This window comes from Squalius cephalus (assembly GCF_949319135.1).
Source record: "Squalius cephalus genome assembly, chromosome: 12".
In the NCBI taxonomy this organism is placed as follows: domain Eukaryota; kingdom Metazoa; phylum Chordata; class Actinopteri; order Cypriniformes; family Leuciscidae; genus Squalius; species Squalius cephalus.
The window spans coordinates 19791079-19818055 of NC_137133.1; the positions used below are offsets into that span (position 1 = coordinate 19791079).

Sequence of the window (26977 nt, forward strand, 5' to 3'; positions counted from 1 at the left end):
TTAAAAATAGTAATTGTACTATTTAGTCCCATAAAAGTCAAGTCATACATAGGGCTATACTGTCCTCTTGTGTTCAAAATCAGGTAGGCCTATTGTATCTACATAAAAATATACTAGGTTTGTGACGGTGAGAATATTTTACCACTGGTTAATCTATGTGTGACACCGCTGGGGGCTTTTGAATCGCCAACTTAAAAACGAAAGTAAAATATGCTCGTTCGCACTGACATTGATAGTGGTTGAGCGAGCTTTTCAAATGAATTCCTATGGAAGTAGGAATTAACTGAAAAACGTTCACTCTGTTCTGCTCGTTCCTCGCCGTGGATGCGCACCGTTATGAATGCCCGTGCAGCCATGAGCATTTTAGTTTAATTTTAAAATGAGCGCTTTTCGGGGGGTGGATTGCTTGAAATTATTTTACAAAAGCACAATGTTGTGTTTTATTGCGACTGTACACAAATATAAGTTAACACTTTGCAGTTTGAATGTCGTCCTGTATAATGACGGAGTATGTTTTTATGTGTCCACTGTTCAATCGCGCCCACGCCACACACACACACACACACACGGTTTACTATCTTTGTGGGGACTCTCCATAGACTTAATGGTTTTATACTGTACAAACTGTATATTCTATCTCCTCACACTAACCCTACCCCTAAACCTACCTATCCCAGAAAACTTTCTGCATTTTTACATTTCCAAAAAAACTCATTCTGTATGATTTATAAGCTTGTTTACCCATGGGGACCTCTATTTAGGTCCCCACTGTGACATGAGTCCCCATGAGTCTGTGTGCATTCAGGTTGAAGTCCCCACCGGGATAGAAAAACATGAACACACATACACACACACACACACACACACACACACACACACACACACACACACACACACACACACACACACACACACACACACACACACACACACACACACACACAAACACACAAACACACATTCCAGCATTGCAATCTTGACATCGCAGCCTGTTCATTATAGCCTTAATAAAATATAATAATAAAAATAGTCAACCTAACATAAACGAATTACACTGCTCTGTTTAAATAGTCAGTAGTACAATTTGTACCATTCACAGAAAGCAAAGCTCCACTGTGATGTTTCCAAGCACATTTTTGCGCGTGTGAAGAGGATGATTTTTTCCATCGATATTGGAACACGAGTGAAGTACAAAGCCTATAATAAAGAATAGTTTAGCATCCAAATACATCGCAAATATTGAAACATTTTGATTCTAATGAGAGGGTTACGTGAGACCAACACTGCTTACTTTCGTTTTTATTTTGACATTAAATTTAAAGGATTTGTTGTGGAATATTTTGAGTGTATCATAAAATCAGAATAAGGTAAGACAAGTAATATTTTCTGTCTTATATATATATATACGTGTGTATATATATATATATACGTGTGTATATATATATATATATATATATATATATATATATATATATATATATATATATATATGTATATGTGTGTGTGTGTGTGTGTGTGTGTATATATATAAATATAAATATAGCTGCGAGCAGCGATGGAGGGCCAAGGCCGGTGGCACCGCCATCCCCGGTGCCTTTAGGTAACTAAAGGCTCCGGGGTTGCGGTGCCACCGGCTTGGGCCCGTAATCGCTGCTCGCAGCTATATTTATTATTATTATTATTTTTCTGTCAACCTTTCGGGCACTTTTGAGACCCTTAACGTGCTCGAAAACTCTTGAAACTTTGCACACGGGTCAGAACCCGTGGCCATCAGGGCTGGGCTGAAGCTGGTACCCGGGCGTGGCAGGGTGGCTCGACAGCGCCCCCTTGAACGGGGTCCGAAAACTTGGTCCATAAATCAGACACGCTTGCATGTAATAATATGAAACTCGGTACACATATAGATCTCATCGGGCCGAACAACTTTCGTACTTTTACTTTTTACGCCAGCCCAACAGGAAGTCGGCTATTATGGGTTGTTTTGAAACGCATGCTGTGGAATTTAATGTACTCCTCCTAGAGAATTCATCCAATCGCCTCCAAACTCGGTCAGCATGAAGTCAAGACATTGAGGATGCTAAATTGCGGACGGATTTTTGATATCTCGAACGGTTTGGCCGTGGCAAGGAAACGAATTTATGGCGAATAAGGGACACAGGAAGTATGTTATAACTTCAGCATACATTATCTGATCTTGATGAAACTTCAGCAGTGTGTTCGTTGTAAGAGGCCGAACACAAGGATGTGACTATTGTGAGTCAAAGTTATAGCGCCACCAACTGGCAGCAGGAAGTGTGTCACTTTCAAAATGCTTTGAAATCACTCTCTTATTTTTACCCGATTTGCTTCAAACTTTATGTGTATAATGTAGACACACGGCAGATGTAGACCTGTGAAAGGATTATTGATATCTTAGATACTGTTGCCATGGCAACGCATCAAACTTTATTATTCTCTTTTGATGCTTTTGAGACTCTTAACATACTTGAAATTGCATGAAACTCGACAGACACATCACACTTATTAGCCAGTAGACATGTGCAAAGTTTCAGAAACGGGCGTGGTGAGGGGCTCAGTAGCGCCACCTTTAGTCAAAAATGGGGGCTTAGTTTTACCTAGAATCACAAAACTTGGTATGTATATTGTTCTTATCGAGCCGGACAACTTTCTAATTTACACTTATTAGCTCAAAGCAACAGAAAGTCAGATATTTTGGTTTGAATGTGATTTTTTGGAGAATTTTCTCTCTCTCTCTGTCTCTGAGTGTGTGAGGGGTGGGGGTGATTTGTCAGTTGAGTGAGATTTTCTTTTTCATTTTTATTTCAAGGTTTCTGGGGCTTTTGGGTCCCTAAACGTGCTCGAAAACTCTTGAAACTTTGCACACAGGTCAGAACCCGCGGCCATCAGGGCGGGGATGAATCTGGTAGCCGGGCGTGGCAGGGGGGCTCAACAGCGCCCCCTTGAACGGGGTTCTAAAACTTGGTCCATATATCAAACACGCTTGCATGAATTAATTTGAAACTCGGTACACATATAGATCTCATCGATCCGAACAACTTTCGTGCTCTAAGTTTTACGCCAGCCCAACAGGAAGTCGGCTATTTAGGGTTGTTTTGAAACGCTTGCTGTGGAATTTAATGTACTCCTCCTAGGAAATACATCGATTCGCCTCCAAACTCGGTCAGCGTGAAGTCAAGACATTGAGGATGCTAAATTGCGGACGGATTTTTGATATCTCGAACGGTTTGGCTGTGGCGAGGAAACGAATTAATGGCGAGAAAAGAGAAACACGAAGTGTTATAACTAATGCATACATTAACTGATCTTGATGAAACTTCAGCAGTTTGTTCATGGTAAGAGGCCGATCAGATGGATGTAACTATTGTGTGTCAAAGTTAAAGCGCCACCAACTGGCAGCAGGAAATGTGTCACTTTCAAAATGCTTTTGACAAAAGTGGGGGGGGGGTCGTTTTACCTACAGTAGCACAACTCAGTACGTATGTTGATCTCATCGACCCGGACAACTTTCTAATTTAAAGTCATTAGCTCCGACCATCAGGAAGTCAGATATTTTGGTTTGAATGTGGATTTTTTGCAAAATCAGCCTCCAAAAGGCACTAAAAGCCTCAAATCTTCTAAAAATGTAATTTTATACCATTTATTTCTATATAAAAGTATACAAATATCACAACTAAACCCATTTTATTCTGATTTTAAAAAGAATTTTATTCTAATTTTATTCTAAATTTTTAAACAGTAAAGTAAAAAAAAAATTCAAGTCATACATAGGGCTATACTGCCCTCTTGTGTCCAAAAGGACATCAAAATAATATATAAAACTTTTTACCAGCTAGGCCAATAATGTATTTAAATATACATTTATTAGGTATGTGTCTGAGGATATTTTCCCACCGGTTAATCGACGTGTGTGACACGAGCGGGTGCTTTTAAATCGCTAATATAAAAGTGAAAGAAAAATACGGACGTCCGCACGGACATTTATAATGGTGCACACACAAATCACACACACGTTGGAAAGAATTATGCTTTTAAACAACACTAAACCGCCATTAGATGTCGCCAAGTGACCGTCTTAATGAGCGAGTCATTGATTCATTCGTTCAAACGATTCGTAATCCATAAACATATACAGATCCATAAACATGGATCCATAAACATCCAATCCATAAACATAAACAGATGTTTATGGATTGATCATTCAATCTTTGAGTCAACCAATTCGTTCAAAATGCTGAATCATTCAGTTATGAGAAAACACGTTCCTGTGAGATGTGTTCTTCTGTGATCTTTGTTTAACTATTTTCGCTGCTGAAACAGAACAAAAACAGTCAATATTGTATCTAAAATGTAAATGACTTCATTTTAACTGTTAATATCCTGTTGTATGAAATCAATGTCACAGTTTCAATTGTGATTGTATTCAGGAAAAGTTAGGTACGGAGAGCGACCGATTTCAACGAAATCAGAACTAAACCCATTTTATTCTTTTATTATTATTATTATTCAATTTAAGAATTATGTTTGAGTTTAAAAAAAGCCAGAATGTTTTAGTCCAAAAAATAAATAAATCATGCCATGGATTGCTTGAAATTTAATTTTTTTATTATATTTATTTTTTCGTTTTGGCTTTGTTTATAGTTTATTTTTTATTTTTTATTCTTGTTCCGTTCTGAATATCATTATATTTAAAGGATTTGTTGTGGAATATTTTGAGTGTATCATAAAATCAGAATATTCTCTCGATTTAGTGATCCCCTACTTATTATTTTATTTTATTTTTTTCCTTTGTTCTAATCAGGTCAGGCAAGTAAAATTATCTGTGTCTTGTCCCTTAAATTTATTTATATATATATGTATGTGTGTGTGTGTGTGTGTATATATATATATATATATATGTATGTGTGTGTGTGTGTGTGTATATATATATATATAAATATAAATATAGCTGCGAGCAGCGATGGAGGGCCAAAGCCGGCGGTACCGCCACCCTGGCACCAGGATTGCGGTGCCACCGGCTTGGGCCCGTAATCGCTGCTCGCAGCTATATTTATTATTATTATTATTATTTTGTCAACCTTTCGGGCACTTTTGGGGCCCTTAACATGCTCGAAAACTCTTGAAATTTTGCACACACGTCAGAACCCGCGGCCATCAGGGCCGGACTGAAGCTGGTACCCGGGCGTGGCAGGGGGGCTCGACAGCGCCCCCTGGAACGGGATCCAAACACGTGTCCGTAAATCAAACACGCTTGCATGTAATAATATGAAACTCGGTACACATATAGATCTCATCGGGCCGAACAACTTTCGTGCTCTAAGTTTTACGCCAGCCAAACAGGAAGTTGGCTATTTAGCGTTGTTTGGAAACGCATGCTGTGGAATTTAATGTACTCCTCCTAGGGAATTCATCGATTTGCCTCCAAACTCGGTGTGCAGGAAGTGAAGACATTGAGGATGCTAAATTGCGGACGGATTTTTGATATCTCGAACGGTTTGGCCGTGGCGAGGAAACAAATTTATGGCGAAAAAATGAAACAGGAAGTGTGTTATAACTTCTGCATACATTAACTGATCTTGATTAAACTTCAGCAGTGTGTTCGTTGTAAGAGGCCGATCACATGGATGTGACTATTGTGAGTCAAAGTTATAGCGCCACCAACAGGCAGCAGGAAGTACATCACTTTAAAAATGCTTTGAAATCAGTGTCTTATTTTTACCCGATTTGCTTCAAACTTTATGTGTATAATGTAGACACACGGCAGATGTAAACCTGTGAAAGGATTATTGATATCTTAGATACTGTTGCCGTGGCAACGCATCAAACTTTAATATTATTTTTTGATGCTTTTGAGACTCTTAACATACTTGAAATTGCATGAAACTCAACAGACACATCACATTTATTAGCCCGTAGACATGTGCAAAGTTTCAGAAACGGGCGTGGTGGAATGGCTCAGTAGCGCCACCTTTAGTCAAAAATGGGGGTTTAGTTTTTCCTAGAATCACAAAACTTGGTATGTGTATTGTTCTCATCAAGACGGACAACTTTCTAATTTACATGAACCATCTCCGACCAACAGGAAGAGAGATATTTTGGTTTGAATGTGGATTTTCTGAAGAATTTTCTCTCTCTCTCTCTGTGTCTGTGTGTGTGTGAGGGGAGGGGGGGATTTGACTATTGCTTTTATATTGTTAATCAAGGTTTCAGGGGCTTTTGGGGTCCTTAACGTGCTCAAAAACTCTTGAAACTTTGCACACAGGTCAGAACCCACGGCCATCAGGGCCGGGCTGAACCTGGTACCCGGGCGTGGCTGGGGGGCTCAACAGCGCCCCCTTGAACGGGGTTCTAAAACTTGATCCATATATCAAACACGCTCGCATGAATTAATATGAAACTCGGTACACATATAGATCTCATCGGGCCGAACAACTTTACCCCGGTCAAGTTTTACGCCAGCCCAACAGGAAGTCGGCTATTATGGGTTGTTTGGAAAACGCTTGCTGTGGAATGTGAAATACTCCTCCTAGAAAATTCACCGTGTCCCCTTCAAACTCGGTGTGCATGTAGTCAAGACTTTGAGGATGCTAAATTGCGGACGGATTTTTGATATCTCGAACGGTTTGGCTGTGGCGAGGAATCGAATTTATGGCGAGAAAAGAGAAACACGGAAGTGGAATAACTTCTGCATACATTAACTGATCTTGATGAAACTTCAGCAGTGTGTTCGTGGTAAGAGGCCGATCAGATGGATGTAGCTATTGTGAGTCAAAGTTATAGCGCCACCAACTGGCAGCAGGAAGTGTGTCACTTTCAACATGCTTTTGACAAAAGTGGGGGGGTTAGTTTTAACTACAGTAAAGAAAAAACAGTTTGTATATTGTTCTCATCAAGCCGGACAACTTTCTAATTTACATTCAATAGCTCTGGCCATCAGGAAGTCAGATATTTTGGTCTGAATGTGAATTTTTTTGCAAAATCAGCCTCTGAATTTTTAGCCACTCCTCTTAAACTATTTATTTTATTCGTACCAAACTTTTTCAACATGATGAAACTACATTAAATATGCTAAATTGTGAATGGATAATAAATATCTCAAACGGTTTTGCTATGGCGAGGGATTAAAGTAATGTCCAAAAAGGAAACACTAAAAATCTTCTAAAAATGTAATTATATACCATTTATTTCTATATAAAAGAATACAAATATCACAACTAAACCCATTTTATTCTGTTTTTGCAATTCAAGAAGAATGAAAAAGTTAAAACAGGCTATTTAGTGCTATTTGGTTCAACAAAAAAGCAAACATAGGGCTATACTGCCCTCTTGTGTCCAAAAGGACATCAAAATAGTATATAAAACTTTTTACCAGGTAGGCCAATATTGTATTTAAATATACATTTATTAGGTATGTGTCTGAGGATATTTTCCCACCGGTTAATCGACGTGTGACACGAGTGGGTGCTTTTAAATCGCTAATATAATAGTGAAAGAAAAATAATGATAATGTTGCACACACAAATCACACACATGTGGGAAAGAATGATGCTTTTAAACAACACTAAACCGCCATTAGGTGTCGCCAGGCATCCATCTCAATAAGCGAGTCATTGATTCATTCGTTCAAACGATTCGTTCGAATGAGTCGATCATGATTAAGACAGATGTTTATGGATTGATCATTCAATCTTTGAGTCAACCGATTCGTTAAAAATGCTGAATCGTTCAGTTATGAGAAAACACGTGATGCGTGATGGTTCTGCCGTGATCTTTGTTTAACTATTTTCGCTGCTGAAACAGAACAAAAACAGTCAACATTGCATCTAAAATGTAAGTGACTTAATTGTAACTGTTTATTAACCTGTTGTATGAAATCTAGGGGTGGGAGAAACAAATTATTCTTAGATGCATCGCGATGCGGACGTGGACGATTCTGAATCGATTCACAAATGTCAAAAAATCGATTCTCTAAAAAAATATTTTTCTAATAACGTAATATTGACGGAAGGCAAAAGGCGGAACTCTAAGCGGACGTGCGTGCAGTCTGTGGCGCGCACATAACAGAGAAGTTTCTTCTGCTCACCAAGGCTGCATTTATTTGATTCAAAATACAAACAAAAACAGTAATATTGTAAAATATTATTACAATTTAAAACAGTTTAAAATATATTAAAATAGAAAGCAGCTGTTATTTATTCCTGTGATCAAAGCTGAGTTTTCAGCATCATTACTCCAGTCGTCACTGTCACATGATCCTTCAGAAATTATTCTAATATGATGATTGATACTCAAGAAACATTCATTATTATTTTAAATGTCGAAAACAGTTGTGTACAGTCTTTGATGAATAGAAAGTTCAAAAGAACAGCATTTATCTGAAATCTAAAGCTTTTGTAACGTTAAACACTACCGCTCAAAAGTTTTGGGTTAGTAATAATTAAAATTTTATTTTTGGGGGAAATAAATAAAATAAATCAGTACTTTTATTTATGAAGGATGAGTTAAACTGATCAACAGTTACAGTAAAGACATTTATAATGTTAAAAATATATATATTTGAAATATATGCTGTTCTTTTGAACTTTACATTCATCAAAGCATTTTGAAAAAAAAAATCTGTACACAACTGTTTTCAACATTGAAAATAATAATGAATATTTATTGAGCATCAATCATCATATTAGTATGATTTCTGAAGGATCATGTGACACTGAAGACTGGAGTAATGATGCTGAAAACTCAACTTTGATCACAGAAATGAATTACTATGTAAAATATTTAAAAATTGAAAACAGCTGTTTTAAATTGGAATAATATTTCACAATATTACTGTTTTTGTTTGTATTTTTAATCAATAAATGCAGCCTTGGTGAGCAGAAGAGACTTCTCCTAAAAACATTAAAAATCTTACTGACCCCAAACTTTTGAACAATAATATATATATATATATATATATATATATATATATATATATATACATATATATGTATGTGTGTGTATGTATGTATGTATATATATATATATATATATATATATATATATATATATATATATATATATATATATAAATATAGCTGCGAGCAGCGATTACGGGCCCAAGCCGGCGGTACCGCCACCCCGGTGCCTTTAGGTAACTAAAGGCACCGGGGTTGCGGTACCACCGGCTTGGGCCCGTAATCGCTGCTCGCAGCTATATTTATATATATATATATTTATTATTATTATTATTATTTTGTCAACCTTTCGGGCACTTTTGGGGCCCTTAACATGCTCGAAAACTCTTGAAATTTTGCACACAGGTCAGAACCCGCGGCCATCAGGGCCGGGCTGAAGCTGGTACCCGGGCGTGGCAGGGGGCCTCGACAGCGCCCCCTGGAACGGGATCCGAACACTTGTCCATAAATCAGACACGCTTGCATGTAATAATATGAAACTCGGTACACATATAGACCTCATCGGGCCGAACAACTTTCGTGCTCTAAGTTTTACGCCAGACCAACAGGAAGTCAGCTATTATGGGTTGTTTGGAAACGCATGCTGTGGAATTTGATGTACTCCTCCTAGGAAATTCATCCATTCGCCTCCAAACTCGGTCGGCATGAAGTCAAGACATTTTTTGTTTTCGGATTTTTGATATCTCGAACGGTTTGGCCGTGGCAAGGAAACGAATTTATGGCGAATAATTCAAACAGGAAGTGTGTTATAACTTCTGCATACATTAACTGATCTTGATGAAACTTCAGCAGTGTGTTAGTTGTAAGAGGCCGATCACATGGATGTGACTATTGTGAGTCAAAGTTATAGCGCCACCAACTGGCAACAGGAAGTGTGTCACTTTCAAAATGCTTTGAAATCACTGTCTTATTTTTACCAGATTTGCTTCAAACTTTATGTGTACAATGTAGACACACGGCAGATGTAAACCTGTGAAAGGATTATTGATATCTTAGATACTGTTGCCGTGGCAACGCATCAAACTTTAATATTCTTTTCGGATGCTTTTGAGACTCTTAACATACTTGAAATTGCATGAAACTCGACAGACACATCACATTTATTATCCAGTAGACATGTGCAAAGTTTCAGAAACGGGCGTGGTGAGGGGCTCAGTAGCGCCACCTTTAGTCATAAGTGGGGGGGTTAGTTTTATCAACAGCAACAAAACTTGGTATGTGTATTGTTCTCATCAAGACGGACAACTTTCTAATTTACATGAACCATCTCCGACCAACAGGAAGAGAGATATTTTGGTTTGAATGTGGATTTTCTGAAGAATTTTCTCTCCCTCTCTCTGTGTCTGTGTGTGTGTGTGAGGGGAGGGGGGGATTTGACTATTGCTTTTATATTGTTAATCAAGGTTTCAGGGGCTTTTGGGGTCCTTAACGTGCTCAAAAACTCTTGAAACTTTGCACACAGGTCAGAACCCACGGCCATCAGGGCCGGGCTGAAGCTGGTACCTGGGCGTGGCTGGGGGGCTCAACAGCGCCCCCTTGAACGGGGTTCTAAAACTTGATCCATATATCAAACACGCTCGCATGAATTAATATGAAACTCGGTACACATATAGATCTCATCGGGCCGAACAACTTTACCCCCGTCAAGTTTTACGCCAGCCCAACAGGAAGTCGGCTATTATGGGTTGTTTGGAAAACGCTTGCTGTGGAATGTGAAATACTCCTCCTAGAAAATTCACCGTGTCCCCTTCAAACTCGGTGTGCATGTAGTCAAGACTTTGAGGATGCTAAATTGCGGACGGATTTTTGATATCTCGAACGGTTTGGCTGTGGCGAGGAATCGAATTTATGGCGAGAAAAGAGAAACACGGAAGTGGAATAACTTCTGCATACATTAACTGATCTTGATGAAACTTCAGCAGTGTGTTCGTGGTAAGAGGCCGATCAGATGGATGTAGCTATTGTGAGTCAAAGTTATAGCGCCACCAACTGGCAGCAGGAAGTGTGTCACTTTCAACATGCTTTTGACAAAAGTGGGGGGGTTAGTTTTAACTACAGTAAAGAAAAAACAGTTTGTATATTGTTCTCATCAAGCCGGACAACTTTCTAATTTACATTCAATAGCTCTGGCCATCAGGAAGTCAGATATTTTGGTCTGAATGTGAATTTTTTTTGCAAAATCAGCCTCTGAATTTTTAGCCACTCCTCTTAAACTATTTATTTTATTCGTACCAAACTTTTTCAACATGATGAAACTACATTAAATATGCTAAATTGTGAATGGATAATAAATATCTCAAACGGTTTTGCTATGGCGAGGGATTAAAGTAATGTCCAAAAAGGAAACACTAAAAATCTTCTACAAATGTAATTATATACCATTTATTTCTATATAAAAGAATACAAATATCACAACTAAACCCATTTTATTCTGTTTTTGCAATTCAAGAAGAATGAAAAAGTTAAAACAGGCTATTTAGTGCTATTTGGTTCAACAAAAAAGCAAACATAGGGCTATACTGCCCTCTTGTGTGCAAAAGGACATCAAAATAGTATATAAAACTTTTTACCAGGTAGGCCAATATTGTATTTAAATATACATTTATTAGGTATGTGTCTGAGGATATTTTCCCACCGGTTAATCGACGTGTGACACGAGTGGGTGCTTTTAAATCGCTAATATAATAGTGAAAGAAAAATAATGATAATGTTGCACACACAAATCACACACATGTGGGAAAGAATGATGCTTTTAAACAACACTAAACCGCCATTAGGTGTCGCCAGGCATCCATCTTAATAAGCGAGTCATTGATTCATTCGTTCAAACGATTCGTTCGAATGAGTCGATCATGATTAAGACAGATGTTTATGGATTGATCATTCAATCTTTGAGTCAACCGATTCGTTAAAAATGCTGAATCGTTCAGTTATGAGAAAACACGTGATGCGTGATGGTTCTGCCGTGATCTTTGTTTAACTATTTTCGCTGCTGAAACAGAACAAAAACAGTCAACATTGCATCTAAAATGTAAGTGACTTAATTGTAACTGTTTATTAACCTGTTGTATGAAATCTAGGGGTGGGAGAAAAAATTTATTCTTAGATGCATCGCGATGCGGACGTGGACGATTCTGAATCGATTCACAAATGTCAAAAAATCGATTCTCTAAAAAAATATTTTTCTAATAACGTAATATTGACGGAAGGCAAAAGGCGGAACTCTAAGCGGACGTGCGTGCAGTCTGTGGCGCGCACATAACAGAGAAGTTTCTTCTGCTCACCAAGGCTGCATTTATTTGATTAAAAATACAAACAAAAACAGTAATATTGTAAAATATTATTCCAATTTAAAACAGCTGCTTTCTATTTTAATATATTTTAAACTGTTATTTATTCCTGTGATCAAAGCTGAGTTTTCAGCATCATTACTCCAGTCGTCACTGTCACATGATCCTTCAGAAATTATTCTAATATGATGATTGATACTCAAGAAACATTCATTATTATTTTAAATGTCGAAAACAGTTGTGTACAGTCTTTGATGAATAGAAAGTTCAAAAGAACAGCATTTATCTGAAATCTAAAGCTTTTGTAACGTTAAACACTACCGCTCAAAAGTTTTGGGTTAGTAATAATTAAAATTTTATTTTTGGGGGAAATAAATAAAATAAATCAGTACTTTTATTTATGAAGGATGAGTTAAACTGATCAACAGTTACAGTAAAGACATTTATAATGTTAAAAATATATATATTTGAAATATATGCTGTTCTTTTGAACTTTACATTCATCAAAGCATTTTGAAAAAAAAAAAAATCTGTACACAACTGTTTTCAACATTGAAAATAATAATGAATATTTATTGAGCATCAATCATCATATTAGTATGATTTCTGAAGGATCATGTGACACTGAAGACTGGAGTAATGATGCTGAAAACTCAACTTTGATCACAGAAATGAATTACTATGTAAAATATTTAAAAATTGAAAACAGCTGTTTTAAATTGGAATAATATTTCACAATATTACTGTTTTTGTTTGTATTTTTAATCAATAAATGCAGCCTTGGTGAGCAGAAGAGACTACTCCTAAAAACATTAAAAATCTTACTGACCCCAAACTTATATATATATATATATACATATATATGTATGTGTGTGTATGTATATATGAAGAGTTCAGATGCAAAAGCCTCTAAATGCCATCTGAAATTTTCTTCTAGGATGATCATTTTTATCAAGCTCGTATATTTAAATTCAGTAATTTCACTTAAAGGTAGGGTAGGTAATCCTGTTCAGAAACATTTTTTTTTATACTGGGTGAAATGGTCCTTCCATTCTGATAGTAGTCAATACATTATGTGTTCAGAAAAAGGAATGAAAAAAATCTGACCTCTGTAGCAGCTGTAGGACAGTAAAAACTCTGACCAATCACTGCCATTCGGTGCGAATGTAAAGAACCAATCAGATGCCTTCATGTCTCGTGCCCGCGCCCCACTGCGTGCACTCATCACATGTCACCGTTCCCGGAAATATTCAGCTCACTACACCGAGTAAGCAGGAGTTTGCGGCACAATGGCTGAGAAAATGCAGCAAAAACTACCAATGCCAGCTTTGCTACTTTGCTAAACTACTTCCTCGGACCCTGCCCGCACTCTTGAACGACCTCCTCTGCTTCGCCCTCGACCCCGGAGTGGACCTGTCCTCGAACCGACGATCCGGTACTTGTCACCGGAGTGTAACGTTAGTCCTCATCAGAGTCAACAATGTTTTCATCATGGAAACTCTTACGTACAAAACACCGTATATGTTATGACTCTTACACGAAATTCACCTTCATCACAGTTTAACTGATGGTAATGGAAAAACGTGTATCAATGAAACCTAGCTTTGCCTTATAAATATAGCTCGTTACCTATAGCCTAAATATAGCTCGTTACCGAATCAAACAAAATATATTTTAAACTTTACCAGTATCGATATGCTAGCTTGATAGTGAGTACTAAAAGCCATCATATTTGTTTATATTCATAGTGATAAAGTTAGGTATTTTATTACATGTGATTCTGACATGATGTCACTGCATGCACTGCGCTCCTTCCTCTCCACTCCTCTCGGGTAAATAAATGCGTCTTCAGCGTTTGGCGTCGCGCGTTCATGTGTTTTGGGGGCGTGGCTTTGGAAGGAGCCCAGAAGGGAGTGGGTGGAGTAAATGGAAATAATGAGCTGTGTTTACAACAGTCGTGAGAGGTCTACAGACACTCGATTTTTATACTTTCTTTTTCAGAGTACTTACATTTTAATTATGTATTGGTATATAAAGACAGTTTAAACAAATTTGGAATGTTTTTTTTTTTAGAAAAATCTTACCTACCCTAGCTTTAAATGGCAATGAAAATGACCTATTAATTGTCATTTAAGTGAAATAACTGAACTTAAATATACGAGCTTGATAAAAATGATCATTCTACAAGAAAATTTCAGATGGTATTTAGAGGCTTTTGCATCTGAACTCTTCATATATGTATATATATATATATATATATATATATATATATAGCTGCGAGCAGCGATGGAGGGCCAAAGCCGGCGGTACCGCCACCCCGGTGCCTTTAGGTAACTAAAGGCACCGGGGTTGCGGTGCCACCGGCTTGGGCCCGCAATCGCTGCTCGCAGCTATATTTATATATATATATATATATATATATATATATATATATATATATATATTTAGGGCCCAAGCCCTGAAAGGGCGAAGGCCCTATTGTTTTCGGTAGGATTATTATTATTAGGGCCCAAGCCCTGAAAGGGCGAAGGCCCTATTGTTTTCGGTAGGATTATTATTATTATTATTATTATTATTATTATTATTATTATTATTATTGTTGTTCAAGGGTTCGGGGGCTTTTGGGGCCTTTAACATGCTCAAAAACTCATGAAACTTTGCACACAGGTCAGAACCCGCGGCCATTATTAGGGCCGGGCTGAAGCTGGTACCCGGGCGTGGCAGGGGGGCTCAACAGCGCCCCCTGGAACGGGATCCGAACACTTGTCCATAAATCAAACACACTTGCATGTAATAATATGAATCTCGGAACAGATATAGATCTCATCGGGCCGAACAACTTTCGTGCTCTAAGTTTTACGCCAGCCCAACAGGAAGTCGACTATTATGGGTTGTTTGGAAACGCATGCTGTGGAATTTAATGTACTCCTCCTAGGGAATTCATCTAATCGTCTCCAAACTCGGTCAGCATGAAGTCAAGACATTGAGGATGAAAAATTGCCAGGGGATTTTTGATATCTCGAACGGTTTGGCCGTGGCGAGGAAACGAATTTATGGCGAATAATGGAAACAGGAAGTGTGTTATAACTTCAGCATACATTAACTGATCTTGATTAAACTTCAGCAGTGTGTTCGTTGTAAGAGGCCGATCAGATGGATGTGACTATTGTGAGTCAAAGTTATAGCGCCACCAACTGGCAACAGGAAGTGTGTCACTTTCAAAATGCTTTGAAATCACCCTCTTATTTTTACCCGATTTGCTTCAAACTTTATGTGTATAATGTAGACACACGGCAGATGTAGGCCTGTGAAAGGATTATTGATATCTTAGATACTGTTGCCGTGGCAACGCATCAAACATCAATATTATTTTCGGATGCTTTTGAGACTCTTCACATGCTTGAAAATGCATGAAACTCGACAGACACATCACATTTATTATCCAGTAGACATGTGCAAAGTTTCAGAAACGGGCGTGGTGAGGGGCTCAGTAGCGCCACCTTTAGTCAAAAATGGGGGCTTAGTTTTACATAGAGACTTAAAACTTGGTATGTATATTGTTCTCATCAAGCCGGACAACTTTCTAATTCATAGTCATAAGCTCTGACCAACAGAAAGTGAGATATTTTGGTTTGAATGTGATTTTTTGGAGAATTCTCTCTCTCTCTCTCTCTGTATCTGTATCTCAGTGTGTGTGTGTGGGGTGTGGGGGATTTGTCTGTTAGGAGAGATTTGCTTTTATAATTGTTTTTCAAGGTTTCAGGGGCTTTTGGGGCCCTTAACGTGCTCGAAAACTCTTGAAACTTTGCACACAGGTCAGAACCCGCGGCCATCAGGGCCGGGCTGAAGCTGGTACCCGGGCGTGGCAGGGGGGCTCAACAGCGCCCCCTTGAATGGGGTCCGAAAACTTGGTCCATATATCAAACACGCTTGGATGAATTAATATGAAACTCGGTACACATATAGATCTCATCGGGCCGAACAACTTCCGTGCTCTATGTTATTAGCTCCGCCCAACAGGAAGTCAGCTATTATGCGTTGTTTGAAAAACGCATGCTGTGGAATTTAATGTACTCCTCCTACAAAATTCATCCGATCCCCACCAAACTCGGTCAGCGTGAAGTCAAGACATTGAGGATGCTAAATTGCGGACGGACTTTTGATATCTCGAACGGTTTGGTCGTGGCGAGGAAACGAATTTATGGCGAGAAAAGAGAAACACAAAGTGTTATAACTTCTGCATACATTAACTGATCTTGATGAAACTTCAGCAGTGTGTTCGTGGTAAGAGGCCGGTCAGATGGATGTAACTATTGTGAGTCAAAGTTATAGCGCCACCAACTGGTAGCAGGAAGTGTGTCACTTTCAAAATGCTTTTGACAAAAGTGGGGGGGTTACCTTTACCCACAGTTACAAAAATCAGTACGCATATTGGTCTCATCGAGCCGGACAACTTTCTAATTTACAGTCGTTAGCTCCGAGCAACAGGAAGTCAGATATTTTGGCTTGAATGTGGATTTTTTGGATATGTCAGACCCTTGAGTTTTTAGCTACTCCTCCTAAGTGGTTTATTTTATTCACACCAAACTTTTTCAACATGATAAAAATACATTAAAGATATATATATATATATATATATATATATATATATATATAAATATAGCTGCGAGCAGCGATGAAGGGCCTAAAGCCGGGGGCACCGCCACCCCGGTGCCTTTAGGTAACTAAAGGCACCGGGGTTGCGGTGCCACCGGCTTGGGCCCGTAATCGCTGCTCGCAGCTATATTTATTCTTATTTTTCTGTCAAACTTTCGGGCACTTTTGGGGCCTTTAACATGCTCGAAAACTCTTGAAGTTTTGCACACAGGTCAGAACCTGCGGCCATCAGGGCCGGGCTGAAGCTGGTACCCGGGCGTGGCAGGGGGGCTCAACAGCGCCCCCTTGAACGGGGTCCGAAAACTTGGTCCATAAATCAGACACGCTTGCATGTAATAATATGAAACTCAATACACATATAGATCTCATCGGGCCAAACAACTTTCGTACTTTTACTTTTTACGCCAGCCCAACAGGAAGTCGGCTATTATGGGTTGTTTGGAAACGCATGCTGTGGAATTTAATGTACTCCTCCTAGGGAATTCATCCATTCGCCTCCAAACTCAGTCAGCATGAAGTCAAGACATTGAGGATGCTAAATTGCGGACGGATTTTTGATATCTCGAACGGTTTGGCCGTGGCGAGGACACGAATTTATGGCGAATAATGGAAACAGGAAGTGTGTTATAACTTCTGCATACATTAACTGATCTTGATGAAACTTCAGCAGTGTGTTCATTGTAAGAGGCCGATCACATGGATGTGACTATTGTGAGTCAAAGTTATAGCGCCAGCAACTGGCAGCAGGAAGTTTGTCCCTTTCAAAATGCTTTGAAATCACCCTCTTATTTTTACCCGATTTGCTTCAAACTTTATGTGTATAATGTAAACACAAGGCAGATGTAGACCTGTGAAAGGATTTTTGATATCTTTAATACTGTTGCCATGGCAACGCTTCAAACTTTAATATTCTTTTTTGATGCTTTTGAGACTCTTAACATACTTGAAATTGGATGAAACTCGACAGACACATCACACTTATTAGCCCGTAGACTTGTGCAAAGTTTCAGAAATGGGCGTGGTGAGGGGCTCAGTAGCGCCACCTTTAGTCATAAGTGGGGGGGTTAGTTTTATCAACAGCAACAAAACTTGGTATGTGTATTGTTCTCATCAAGACGGACAACTTTCTAATTTACATTAACGATCTCCGACCAACAGGAAGAGAGATATTTTGGTTTGAATGTGGATTTTCTGAAGAATTTTCTCTCCCTCTCTCTGTATCTCTGTGTGTGTGAGGGGAGGGGGGGATTTGACTATTGCTTTTATATTGTTAATCAAGGTTTCAGGGGCTTTTGGGGTCCTTAACATGCTCAAAAACTCTTGAAACTTTGCACACACGTCAGAACCCCCTGCCATCAGGGACGGGCTGAAGCTGGTACCCGGGCGTGGCAGGGGGGCTCAACAGCGCCCCCTTGAACGGTGTCCCAAAACTTGGTCCATAGATCAAACACGCTTGCATGAATTAATATGAAACTCAGTACACATATAGATCTCATCGGGCCGAGCAACTTTCCCCCCGTCAAGTTTTACGCCAGCCCAACAGGAAGTCGGCTATTATGGGTTGTTTGGAAAACGCTTGCTGTGGAATGCGAAGTACTCCTCCTAGAGAATTCATCCAATCCCCACCAAACTCAGTGTGCATGAAGTCAAGACACTGAGGATTCTAAATTGCGGACGGATTTTTGATATCTCGAACGGTTTGGCCGTGGCGAGGAAACAAATTTATGGCGAGAAAAGAGAAACACGAAGTGGAATAACTTATGCATACATTAACTGATCTTGATGAAACTTCAGCAGTGTGTTCGTGGTAAGAGGCTGATCAGATGGATGTAACTATTGTGAGTCAAAGTTATAGCGCCACCAACTGGCAGCAGGAAGTGTGTCACTTTCAACATGCTTTTGACAAAAGTGGGTGGGTTAGTTTTAACTACAGTAAAAAAAATATAGTTTGTATATTGTACTCATCAAGCCGGACAACTTTCTAATTTACATTCATTAGCTCCGGCCATCTGGAAGTCAGATATTTTGGTTTGAATGTGGATTTTCTGAAGAATTTTCTCTCCCTCTCTCTTTATCTCTGTGTGTGTGAGGGGAGGGGGGGATTTGACTATTGCTTTTATATTGTTAATCAAGGTTTCAGGGGCTTTTGGGGTCCTCAACGTGCTCAAAAACTCTTGAAACTTTGCACACACGTCAGAACCCCCTGCCATCAGGGACGGGCTGAAGCTGGTACCCGGGCGTGGCAGGGGGGCTCAACAGCGCCCCCTTGAACGGTGTCCCAAAACTTGGTCCATAGATCAAACACGCTTGCATGAATTAATATGAAACTCGGTACACATATAGATCTCATCGGGCCGAGCAACTTTCCCCCGGTCAAGTTTTACGCCAGCCCAACAGGAAGTCGGCTATTATGGGTTGTTTGGAAAACGCTTGCTGTGGAATGCGAAGTACTCCTCCTAGAGAATTCATCCAATCCCCACCAAACTCAGTGTGCATGAAGTCAAGACATTGAGGATTCTAAATTGCGGACGGATTTTTGATATCTCGAACGGTTTGGCCGTGGCGAGGAAACGAATTTATGGCGAGAAAAGAGAAACACGAAGTGGAATAACTTCTGCATACATTAACTGATCTTGATGAAACTTCAGCAGTGTGTTCGTGGTAAGAGGCTGATCAGATGGATGTAACTATTGTGAGTCAAAGTTATAGCGCCACCAACTGGCAGCAGGAAGTGTGTCACTTTCAACATGCTTTTGACAAAAGTGGGCGGGTTAGTTTTAACTACAGTAAAAAAAAAAAAGTTTGTATATTGTACTCATCAAGCCGGACAACTTTCTAATTTACATTCATTAGCTCCGGCCATCTGGAAGTCAGATATTTTGGTCTGAATGTGGATTTTTGGGATATTTCAGACTCTGAGTTTTTAGTTACTCCTCCTTATACATAGGGCTATACTGCCCTCTTGTGTTCAAAATCAGGTAGGCCTATTGTATCTATATAAAAATATACTAGGTAATATGTGACTTTGAGAATATTTTACCAGGTCTTTGGTGTTTTATGCCCCCAACGTCGCCTTCCAGGCAGCGAGGGGATGGGTAGGTTTAAGGTTGAGGGTAGGGTTAGCTGCCTCTAAGGAGCCATTGGGGGCATAAAACACCATCGAGCATTTTACCACCGGTTAATCGACGTGTGACACCACTGGGGGCTTTTGAATCGCCAACTTAAAAACGAAAGTAAAATATGTTCGTCCGCACTGACATTGATAGTGGTTGAGCAAGCATTTCAAATGAATTCCTATGGAAGTAGGAATTAACTGAAAAACATTCCTCGCTCGTTCCTCGCCGTGGACGCGCACCGTTATGAATGCCCGTGCAGCCGTGAGCATTTTAGTTTAATTTTAATATTAGCGCCTTTCGGGGGGTGGATTGCTTGAAATTATTTTACAAAAGCACAATGTTGTGTTTTATTGCGACTGTACACAAATATAAGTTAACACTTTGCAGTTTGAATGTCGTCCTGTATAATGACGGAGTATGTTTTTATGTGTCCACTGTTCAAACGCGCCCACGCCACACACACACACACACACACGGTTTACTATCTTTGTGGGGACTCTCCATAGCCTTAATTTTTTTTATACTGTATAAACTGTATATGCTATCTCCTCACACTAACCCTACCCCTAAACCTACCTATCACAGAAAACTTTCTGCATTTTTACATTTCCAAAAAAACTCATTCTGTATGATTTATAAGCTTGTTTACCCATGGGGACCTCTATTTAGGTCCCCACTGTGACACGAGTCCCCATGAGTCTGTATGCATTCAGGTTGAAGTCCCCACCGGGATAGAAAAAACATGAACACACACACACACACACACACACACACACACATTCTAGCATTGTAATCTTGACATCGCAGCCTGTTCATTATGGCCTTCATAAAATATAATAATAAAATAGTCAACCTAACATATAACAATTACACTGCTCTAAATAGTCAGTAGTACAATTCATACATTCACAGTAAGCACCGCTCCACTGTGGTGTTTCCAAGCACATTTTTGCGCTTGTGAAGAGGATGATTTTTTTCCGTCGATATTGGAACACGAGTGAAGAACAAAGCCTATAATAAAGAATAGTTTAGCATCCAAATACATCGCAAATGTTGAAATATTTTGATTCTAATGAGAGGGTTACGTGAGCCCAACACTGCTTTCTTTCATTTTTATTTTTACATTAAATTTAAAGGATTTGTTGTGGAATATTTTGAGTGTATCATAAAATCAGAATAAGGTAAGTCAAGCAATATTTTTGGTCTTATATATATATATATATATATATATATATATATATATATATATATATATATATATATATATATATAAATATAGCTGCGAGCAGCGATGAAGGGCCAAAGCCGGCGGTACTGCCACCTTTAGGTAACTAAAGGCACCGGGGTTGCGGTGCCACCGGCTTGAGCCCGTAATCGCTGCTCGCAGCTATATTTTAATTTACAATTACATTTAGGCCTATTCCATGCTATGCTAAATGCTGCCATGTTTTTTAAGTGGTTGAGCGTTTTAACCAACTGGTAACATATCGGTTCTGAGCATGAATGTAATAGTGAATCAGAGGTGTCTAAAGTCTAATTTTTGGATACTCAGTGGTATTTGATCTTCTATGTAAGACTTATTCTCAGTGTTATCTGGTCTTTTCTTCCTGGAAGTCTCAACAAGAGGGGCCAGGTGAAAGAGTAGTCGCTGTTACTCAGCGTTTAATTTTCTAAGTGTTCAGAATGGAAACCAAATCTCTCCTTACATCCTTAGTCTGCCTGGGGCCATCTCTTGTCTTTCTCTGTATTGTTAATTCATTGTAAAGTCGACGGTGGAATGTGGCCTGTGTTGCCAGTGGGCTTTCTCACCATCACGAACATATGGCATGAATTCCAGACCCCGAAACAAAGCCTTATGTGCTAGCAAAAGACCATGCAATACACACACAGCCTCTATTGAGCTCTATGGTGAGACACATGGACACGATCAGCTCACACACTTTATGTTGGGGCATTGGGAAAGCAGTCGGCAGTGCAGCATAGATTTATGTGATCTCCAATATCAAAGTCCCAGGACCACGCCATTTCCAAACCAGTGAAGAAAAACAATAAACCAAGACCCCCCATTCCCTTTCCCTTTGACGACCCCTGCCCCACATGTAAAAACAAAAGAGACATTTAGTAATACAAAACTGAGTAGCAGGACCTTTCTTGGAGAGGCTAGACATGGCCCCTGTATGCACACACACAAGATCAAGGAGGCCAGAATGCAGGAAATTCCACATTAACACAGAAGAGGGGCTAAAAAAACAATTTAGGAGCTGAACTATGACCCTGTGTGAGAATGAAACTTGTTTTTTAAACAGTATTATGTAAGGTCTCACTATTGTACTGCTCTACTGTATGGGACCTCTCTCTATTCTGGCCTCCTTTGCATGGTGGTGTTGAATATATTGGTCTATAAGCAGAAAAAAAAACATGTTGCACTGCTCTTGATGAGTAAGAAACTTTTTTTTTTTTTTTTTTGCCAGACCACAAGATATAGTCACTTAAGATTTGTATTAGTGGGACAAGATGCAACTCTCACCTGTGGGGTGGTTAAGAGTCAAGACAATTCCTCCAACCAAGATATTCAAGATATCTGCCACATTTACACAATGACCAATGGCAAATGATCACTCAATAATATAAACAGATTATTAAAAAGGGCACATAGTGATCATTTTAAATGGACAACCATTTTACCATGTTGTGGTAGAGTAAAAAATGTGTACTGAAAACTGGGTGCATGTAGAGATATCAGCATGAAATTATTTTTTTATAAAAGTGCCACTATCACTACTATTAGCAGTATTAACTGTAATACTGTTTTAATTTATCTGAAGATGAACACAGTGCATTATTATACATTATTAATGCTTGAAGTCGGCATGTAACGGAAGTTGCAGTAGTCTTTTCTTCCCTCATGTGAAATATATATATATATATCTGAGTGAAACAGCTTCTTGAACTGGAAAATATGTAGGGCGGGACTTGATTTTGTCCATTGGGAAATGATTGGATAGTTGGATCGTCGTTTGCTGTTGGTACATCTTATATGAGTGACATGTCCCGTCATCAGAGAAGAGATGCAATTGCAAGAGGGAGGGGAAGTTATTTTGATTAAAGATTATTGTGAGGGCACATGAATTTTAATAAACATTTATATAATAAATATCGCAATATTCAATTAAACAAAAAACATGCAGTATTGACCATCTGGTGGCTTGAAATTAATATAACTTGCACTGTTTGGGTTTAAAAATGACTTTATGTTTCATGGTGCATAACAGTTTCTTCAAGGCAGTTTTGTCTCTGTGTAACTCTCTTAAAACACACTTTTCACAATCATTAGATCATTTATCTGCTAACAATGTCCAACTGTGGATGTACATGGATCATAGGACAATTCTGTATTTTTTTTCTGAATCAACAAATGTTCGTAAATGAGAAGTTTGTAAATGAGTAGTTGGAATAAAATGGCTAGACTTATTTGTCATGCTATGGTTAATTTGGTAACACTTTACAATAAGGTTTCATTCGTTAACATTAGTTAGTTAACATGAACTAAGAATATACAATACTTCTACAGCATTTATTAATCTTAGTTACAATTTTTACCAATACATTATTAAAATCAAATATTGTATTTGTGAACATTATTTAATGCACTGTGAACTATCATGAACAGCTGGCATTAACAAACTAGCATTAACAAAGATGAATAAATACTGCAACAAATATATTGCTCATTGTTAGTTCATGTTAGTTAATATACGTTAACTAATGTTAACAAATTAGACCTTTTTGCAATAGCTAATGCTTATCAAATACAAACACACAAAAATACATTTTTCACACATTATGAAAGTACAGCTTGTTTGGAAATGATGCACAAAAACAATATTCTATTAACAAGTGATAGATTTTTCTTTTTCGTCACACATCACGTCTAATTTTTCATTTCAAGCCTGCTCTTTACTAAAATGATTGTCTCTCTGATAACCAAGGGCACGTTTCTTTGTTTAGATTATTTTAAACATATTTTCTAATGGATTTAATCTGGAGATTTTGTAAGACTGAAATCGAAGTTTTACACACGGTAAAACAATAAAATGTAGGCTACATCTAAATTTTAAAACGGCAAAGATAAATGATAAAGGCACGATTTTTGTTGTTGTTGTTGTTGTTGTTGTTGTTAAAATCAGCCCCTGTGACATTGAAGAAAATCCTAAAACGAGATGAGTGCTTTTAGCTCCACTTGTAGGCTACTCACCTCTCCGGAGAAGCCGTGTCTGGATCTCTGGTGTCTCACAGGGAAGCTGCTCGCTCCTTCTATCCAGACAGCCAGAAGCACACTTAAAAGCACCCAGAAACTTTTACGCACTCTTAGCATTTTGCACAGTTGCGTATCTGTCCACTAAATACCGTTAAAATAAAGTCTTAACCGTGCAGTCGTTGCTTAGGAAGCTCTGCGCGTTTCCCTCCTGGCAAAGATCTTCTTCAATGCGCTGTTCGTCATCTTCATCCAAACTTCATTAAAACTCGCACAGGTATGCACATTTTATATATTCAGACAGATAACCCTCGCCTGTTCATTCCTTTCAAAAATACATTAATGTGACTCGAAACGTCACTCGAAATGTTGTCTGCCCATATAGACTGATCGTCTCTCAGTTTAAGTAGCGACTGCAGGTCTCCCTCTCTTCAGTCCGCACCAGTGCATCCTTATTCAACTATTACAAAACTTTGTCTTCTCTTATTCTACAAGATGTCAGAGTCATTGCTGACACGTTACTACGGTAAATGGTATCAAGTGCCAAAAGAGAAGGGTATTGAGTTGAGCTGTAAAGCTGAGAGCGCACGCAGCAGTGGCACAGTCGCAGGACGGTCCGATGATCTCCAGAGGGGTCAGCAATCTCAGCATGGGAGGAGAATCGTTTCCTCGCATCTGACAGAACCAGTGATGCTCATGTATCTGCAAGGTGTGTGTGAGTATGAAGATTGATTTCCTTTCAGGATAGTTCACCCAAAAATTCAGCTATGAATTTCTTTCTTCTGCTGAACACAAAATATATTTTGAAGAATGTTCAAACATGGGCCCTCCAAAAATACCATGGAAGTCAATGGGGTCCATCAACTGTTTGGTTACCCATATTCTTAAAGAAATATCTTCTTTTGTGTTCAGCTGCAGCAGAACAAAGAAACTCATAAAGGTTTGGAATGACTTGAGGGTGAGTAAATGATGACAGAATTTTCATTTTCGGGTGAACTAAACCTTTAAGAATGCTTTTTAAATTCCAATTAATTTCCTAAGTTTGAACTCAATTTAAATCGAGGCGGCAAACAGGATGTAGAATGCATAACTCGTAGCCATTGGCTTTTAATCTAAGAAAGTAGAATTTGAATGAAATTAAATTTAAAGAAATGTAAAAAAAAAAAAAAAAAAAGTTTAAGAAGAATAAAAACCTATATTGTCATTGTATGCACAGTAGTACACAACAATGGGGTTAGCAGCTCTAAAAGATGACTAAAACAGTAAATAATAATAATAATAAATAACAAGTAGAATACCAATAAACAGTAGTGCAGCCACACAGTATAGTGTTATAAAGTGAGGTAGTGCAAGAGTACTTTAAAACAAGATCAGTTTGACATGTATGTGCGTAATTGTTTAACAATGTTCAGAGTAAAACAGTATAAAATGATGGTAAACAGTATAAACATTGATGCAGCAGCAGTATATTTTTGTAAAGTGATATAGTGCAAGAGGCAGTAGCAATACACTGCACATACGTATGTTCATAAATTGTAAATAATGTTCACTGTCATGTGCCATAATCTGTATGTAAACATTAGCAGAAAATGCGGGTGATTAGTTACATTGTATGTTCTTCTCAGATTGATTTAGAGCGGCCACCGCTGCTGTGCCTACTTGTGCAGTGGCATTTGTGGGCCAGGTAAGGTCCTCTGTAATGTAAACACCCAGGAAATGGATGCTAATTCCCCTCCTTGGATCTCCGAAAGTCAGTAATAAGCTCCTTGGTCTTTCCAATGTTCGGAGATTGTTCTTCAAACACCAATCTGCCAAATTCTGTGCCTCCTCTCTAAGCTGTTTCGTCATTATCCGTGATCAGCCCCACTACAGTTGTATTATCCGCAAACTTCACTATGGTATTGGTGTCGAGGGAGTACAGGATGGGACTCAGCAAGTACCCCTGTGGTGTGCCAGTGCTAGTGGAGGATTAATAGGGCCCCAGTCTCACTACCTGTGAGCGCTCTGTCAGGAAATCTTGAATCTTAATGCAGAACAGTGGGCTCAGGCCTAGCGCGTGGAGTTTTATGGTCAGTTTGCAGGGATTGACAGTATTAAACGCCGAGCTATAGCCTGCGAACAGCATCCTTACATACGTGTTGTGTCTCTCTGGATGATTCAGAGCTGTGTGGAGAGCCAGGGATATAGCGTCCTCTGTGGACCTGTTCGCTTTAAATGCAAACTGATCTGAGTCAAGTGAGGCAGGTATGTGTCTTTGATGTGCGAGAGTACAAGTCTCTCAAAACACTTCATCACTACTGGAGTGAGTGCCACTGGTCGATAGTCGTTCAGAGAGGCGATTGTCTTGTGGAGGAGAGCAGGTGCACTCTTGTAATCTGCAAGAGCTCTGATTCTTTGCCACACAGAACTATTGAAGTGGGCCTCGACACATTGTCTATAGCTGGCTTTTGCTTTTTAATGCCCTTCTATAGGGTCACCCAATTTAAACACATCATTGTGTAATCTTAGAGGTTTTTTTTTACCTCTTTGTTCATCCTCTGTTTCTGATTAGCATACCTCTTTATCGTCTTCTCCACTGTTACATTTCCTAATTTCCTACACAGCTGTTAATGTGGCTGTGTGTTCCTCCAGGTCTGGCTCTGTTCCTTGGGTTGCTGCTTCTCCAAACAGCTCACAGTTTGTGCGATC

The 26977-nt window shown here is 38.9% G+C and overlaps 1 protein-coding gene across 1 annotated transcript in view; it reads right to left on the reverse strand.

Moving 5' to 3' along the window:
- Positions 1-24841, reverse strand: part of ism2b (isthmin 2b) — a gene marked incomplete at its 3' end in the record, with an annotated part of 95363 nt that extends 70522 nt beyond the window's left edge. The window contains exon 1 of the mRNA XM_079889441.1: positions 24290-24841. Within this exon, the coding sequence (XP_079745567.1) occupies positions 24290-24409 (120 nt within the window). The 5' untranslated portion in view covers positions 24410-24841. The remainder of the gene's footprint in view (positions 1-24289) is intronic.
- Positions 24842-26977: the final 2136 nt, after the last annotated feature.